Here is a 6,053-nt window from a genome sequence, read left to right on the forward strand (position 1 = left end):
GCCATATTGTGGAAGATATTATAGCAACAAAGATGTTGTATTGGAAAAGTAGAAAAAACAACTAATTAGTCTAAGTTCCTGGATGAGCTTCTGTGATGGACGCAGAGAAGAAAATCAGAAACTAGGCATAAATCAGCTGTAGGAGGCTTGTTTTGTGTGATCTTCTGAAGAGTATTTTGAAATGTCAAGCAAATACGTGGGGAAATGTAGCTTTATGGTGAGGGTGTCCTCTTGTATCTTGAAGACAACTAACAGTCTTCCGTATTCAAGGTTCTTATTTTCAGTGACTGATGAATGTTTCCTGTATATATTAAATGATTTTCTATCTAATTCAAGCTGTTGAACAAAAGTTGCACTTTGAAAATAGTATCATGAAGATCTTAATTAAGGAAGCAAATAGAAAAATTGTAAGGCATACATGGTAAGACAATCACACACATTTTTATTATTATTGAAAAAAGAAAAAAAATTCCACCTCCTCCCAGCTTCCCATTTTTTTCCCCTTCCTCCCACTCCTCTCAACCTCTCCACCAATCCTCTCCCCCTTCCTTTCCAGTCTGAAGAGCAGTCAGGGTTCCCTGCCCCGTGGAAAGTCCAAGGTCCTTTTCCCCTCCATCCAGGTCTAGGAAGGTGATCATCCAAACTGGCTGGCTCCCACAAAGCCAGAACATGAAGTAGGATCAAAACCCAGTGCCATTGTCCTTGGCTTCTCATCAGGCCTCATTGTCCGCAATGTTCAGAGAGTCCGTTTTTATCCCATGCTTTTTCAGTCCCAGTCCAGCTGGTCTTGGTGAGTTCCCAATAGATCAGCCCCACTGTCTCCGTGGGTGGGTGGTCCCCTCAGGGTCCTGACTTCCTTGCTCGTGTTCTACCTCCTTCTGCTCCTCATTGGGACCTTGGGAGCTCATTCCGGTGCTCCAATGTGGGTCTTTGTCTCTATCTCCATCCATCGACAGATGAAGATTCTATGGTGATATGCAAGATATTCATCAGTATGGCTATAGAATAGGGCCATTTCAGGTTCCCTATCCTCAGATGCCCAAGGAACTAACTGAGGACATCACCCTGGGCACCTGGGAGCCCCTCTAGGTTCAAGTCTCTTGACAACCCTAAGATGGCTCCCTTAATTAAGATATATACTTCCCTGCTCCCATATCCACTCTTCCTTTATCCCAACCATCCCATTACCCCAAGTTCCCCCCATCCTCCCCTTTCCACTCAGTGGTAAAAAACAATGACATCTTGAATTTTGCATGCAAATGGATGGAAATAGAAAACACTATCCTGAGTGAGGTAACCCAGACCCAAAAAGATAAACATGGGATGTACTCACACATTTTTTTTAAATCTCTGTTTCACAGTTTCTCCTTTTTAAAAATCAAGATATCTAAAATAACATCGTCTAGATGTGCAGTGAAAAGACATAGCTCAGATCCTGAACTTTAGTGAGCAGCAACTCCATGGGGGTTTTTGTTTATCCTTGGAGATCTGTGTGAGGAAGCTCATTACTCTTTTGACAGAAATAGGTTACAGCATCATCAACTTCCACCAGATGAAGGATTAGGGTAAAGTTTGTCTGTCTCAGACCCACTGCCACTGAACCTAGCAGGGATCCCAGATGCTAGATCAGATGAAAAAGTGATGAGGAGCTTGGGAGGCTGTCGTGGGTTCTCTGTTGGTTTCATATAACTAATAGTTCATATAACTAATGCAATATTCAGTGACACTCTTTCTGACCCTCCAAGAAACAGTGGCTCTCTGCTCTAGAGATATAGGCATCAAAGTTGTGGACTAGTTCAGAACAATTTTCCTTGTGTAACCTAAAATGCTAAACACACCTACTGTCACAAATTTACTGAAGACACTGAAATGTAAAACCCTCATGTATGTGGAATTTATAACAGCAGTCATGAGCTACATTCTGTGAAGACATAAAATAAAATGTCTTAAATAACACTATTTAAATGCTTTAATTTCAATAGTCAGAATATCTAGTCATGACAAACAGTGATAGCCACAGTGATTGCTCCCAGCACTATAGCTTTTCACTTAGAACCGAGAGTAGCAGTACCCAAACCAGGAGAACACTTGACCCCATCTCTGAGAGCTGGAATATAGGCTGCTTTTTGTGCACTGACAAGCAGCCTTTAAAGATGCTCTGCACAATCTGCACCATAGCTAAATTCTCAATATGCAAATCAGTTAAGATAAAACTTGACTTGGTACTCAAAGGGCATCTGTTCTTGTGTCATCCTATGGCCATTAGAATTAGCAAAGAATTCTTGAGAACATTCTCAGTAGTGTACCCAAAGTGGTGTTTTGACTAGCCTTTTGAAATTTTAAATACCAGGTGAGGATAACAATGCAATTATTCTGCTTGCTCTAAAGATTGTGGATTATAGAAGCACTGTGATCCTTCTGAATTAAACTTTTAAGAAAGTTATTTTTATATTTATTCTATATGTATATGTATTTTTTCTACATATACAACATTTCTGGTTCTTGTACTTGGATTCCAAAAGAGGTCATTGTGTCCCTTGTAATTATTTTGGCAGATGGCTGTGAACTGTCATGTGGATCCTGGGAACCAAATCTATGTCTGGTGTAAGACCAGGAAGACCTCTTATCCACTGATCCATGTCTTTAACCTAAATTAATTTTTGTATCTGATAACAACAACATATTTTGCATTTGAATAGATACTTCTCAACAAGAGAGTGTAATTAGATTTAATAAGATTGAGAAAAAAGTATGTGTTGTGTGTTCAGATAAGAAGGGGAAGTTGGCTACACTAAGAGGCTTTAATCTAAATGTCATCAGGAGCAAAAGAGGTAATGACCTGTGAGAATAGAATGAAGAATGAGACAGGAAATGTTAACTTGTAATGAATAAGTATCACTGAGAATAAGGCAGGTCTCTCCATCTTCTCACTCCAAATCCAATACTAAGTCCACATAAAGTCTTCACAAATGGAGGAAACAATTACCCTGTAACCAAAAAAATATCCTCAGAATCCAAAGTTACAGTCAATGAACATACAGTTTAGGAGCCCTAGCTTGGTCTGTGGAAAGAATGACAGACATTCCATAAATGTCTCTAATATGAAACCCATGGAAGACAAGACAAGTATGGTGGACTGTGTGTCGCTTTGGAAACTCAGCATACTGTCAATTCCACACAGGACTACAGCGTTTAGTAAAATCATCAGATTTCCTAGACTGATGCTCTTTCATAATCAGCATTTCCCTTATCTATGGCACCTGAACTGGAGGTACTGACAATGCGAGGGCAAGTTGGACATTTCTGTTTCCAGGTATTTGACAGATAGAAATGTCTCAGACACTGGCATCCTCGTGTAGTATCATTATAATTCAGGAGATTGAATGAAGCTCAATTGGGAGCATGGGGCAAGGGAAAAGAGAAGTCTGGGAGGGGGGCGAGGAGTAAGAATGTAAGGCATAAGGAGAGCATGAGGGGATGGGTTGGTTAAGATGAGGGAAGGACAGAAAGGGAGTGCAAAGAAAGACATATTTCAATTGTGGGAACCATTATTGGGTAGCATGAAACTGGGAACCAGGGAAATTCCCAGGAATCTATAAGGATGACCCAAGCTAAAACCCTAAACAAGAGTGGAGAGGGTGCCTAAACTGGTCTTCCTCTGCAATCAGACTAATGACTGTTGTCATCACAGAACCTTCATCCAACAACAGATAGAAACAGTACTTCTTAGCAATATTCATAGCTAAGTACTAGGCCTGGTTTTCAGAGACCAGTTAAAAAGAGAGAAACAATAATATTAGAAAGGGGATACAACCATAATGGGCATACCAAAAACAAACAAACAAAAGACAACTAACCTGAGCTAGTGGGAGCCCAGTGACTCTGGACAGATGGCAGGGAAACATGCATAAACCAAACTAGGTCCTCCCAATGTTGATGACCTTTGTGTGTCTTGGGCAGGTTGTGGGGACACTGGCTGTGGAATGAGGATTCATCCCTAGTGCTTGAATTGCATTTTTGAAGCCCATTCTTTTTTAAAAGATGTCTTCCTCAGCCTATATATAGGGAGAAGTTTTTGGTCCTGCCTCAAAGTGGTGTGTCAGCCTATGTTGACTCCTAGTAGAAAGCCTTACCTTCTCTGAGGAATGGATAATAGGTAGAATAGGAGGATGTGGGTGTAGCAGGAGGAAGAGAGGGAGTCGGATATGGGATAGATATGTAAAATATGAAAAGGACATTTAAATAAATAAGCTAAAAGACAAAAAGCAACTGAGTACAATGAATTAATTTTAAATTAAGGTTTTATGGGGCAACAAGATACATTAGATGGCAAAGACACTTGCCACCAAACCTGATGTCAAACTTGACTTTGATCACAAAAGACAAAGGACAAAGACATAATCATGGCCAAGTGTCCTCTGACCTCCACAACTATGCCATGTCAAATATGTACTTAAAACCAGGCCCACACATATACACAGACAAATGCACACTCTCATAGACACAAAAGAATTCTTAATTAACTAAAATGTAATAAAAATAAAATAATTTATGGAAAGGTAAAGAAAAAAAACAGAAGAAATGTACACCAGAAAAATAATAATATAGCACCACAGAATTCAGTAAAAGAACAGAAACATTTTTTCTACACTTCCAAACTGTTACCATTATCACTGTTTCTGCCCACAGCATCTTGTGTTTGACACTGAAAGGACAGAAATATAAAAGATAAATCCCTCCTATTCAAGCAGCAGAGTTTGTGGAATAGATAGTATTGAGTTCTTTGCAACACTTTCATTTAAAGGTGTTTTCATACCTAATGACATAGAGACATTGATCCCTTCATATTATGCTGGGCTCTTCAAACTTTTACACTACTTTTGAACACACCAGCCTCAGACCTCAGGGGGAAGTATGTAGGTCCAGGGCTGTGTGGTGTAGGCAGTTGTTGAGAATCTGAGAGGTTTTTGTTGGAGGCTGAAGCACTGTGGAAGGAGCATCATAATGCTGCTTACAGTAGTAATCTGCCAGGTCTTCCTCCTGGACACTGTTTATGGTGAGAGTGAAATCTGTCTTAGATCCACTGCCTGTGAAACGATCAGGGACCTCAAGGTACCGATCGGATGCCCCATAGATCAGTAGTTTAGGAGCCTGTCCTGGTTTCTGCTGATACCAAGCCAAGTAGTTAGTGTCATCATCTAAAAGACTCTGACTGGACTTGCAGCTGATGGTGACATTCTCCCCTGCTGACACAGCCAGTGAGGACGGAGACTGGGTCATCACGATATCAGCACTGGCACCTGCAATCAGCAATAGACAATGATAATACATAATATGAAAAAACAAGATACAGTACCAGTTGAAATTTTTCATTTAATATCCTTGTAATGTCATATTGTCAGAATATTATTAAGACATATTCTGTCATAGCACACATTTTAAATTTCTTATATGCAAAGAAGTTCCCCTAAGAAGATGATAATACTTGTGAATGTCTCACCAGACACCCAGAGCAGCAGGGACATGACAACCTGGATTTGTGATACCATCTTGCTTCCTCTGTCTCGCTGATGTATCTCAGTTCTAACTCAAAGGGCTTACTTAGTCTATAAATTCTAGGAGGTTGGGTTGAGCTGGGAAAGCCCATGCAAAGCAGTCAGCAAATACATAAGGAAATGCAAGGGCAGTGTGTGTGAGTAGCTGGTGTCAATCAACAGGGAAAGATAACATCATGGGGAGTGTGAGCAATCACTGAATTCTATCATCTTACAGCACTCAAACATAAATCAATTAGGCACTCTAATAACAACTTTGGTTTAAAATCCATATTTTTAAATCTATTTGTTTTGAAGAAATGTTAGGAAAGCTATCTAAGAATAACCATTAATGTTTACCAAAGAAATGATAAAACATGTTCAAAAAGTCACAACAAAAGTATCTTAGAGTAAAAAAAAAACATGCAATAAAAGAAAAAAGATAGAGGAGGGAAAAGGGAGAGAGAGAGATAGATATATATAGAGAGAGAAAGAGGGAGAGAGAGAGAGAGAGAGAGA

General features: G+C 39.7%; 1 gene segment (V, D, J or C); it reads right to left on the reverse strand.

The window, feature by feature from the left end:
• Window positions 1-4,902: 4,902 nt before the first annotated feature.
• On the reverse strand, window positions 4,903-5,559 carry LOC126495446 (immunoglobulin kappa variable 4-1-like). The segment is given in 2 exon segments: window positions 4,903-5,300; window positions 5,501-5,559. Coding segments are annotated over 2 exon segments (447 nt in total).
• Between the last annotated feature and the right edge of the window lie 494 nt (window positions 5,560-6,053).

The sequence above is a fragment of the Alexandromys fortis genome, unplaced genomic scaffold (genome assembly GCF_014885135.2).
Source record: "Alexandromys fortis isolate MF-2015 unplaced genomic scaffold, M_Fortis_MF-2015_v1.1 scaffold_464, whole genome shotgun sequence".
Lineage (NCBI taxonomy): Eukaryota > Metazoa > Chordata > Mammalia > Rodentia > Cricetidae > Alexandromys > Alexandromys fortis.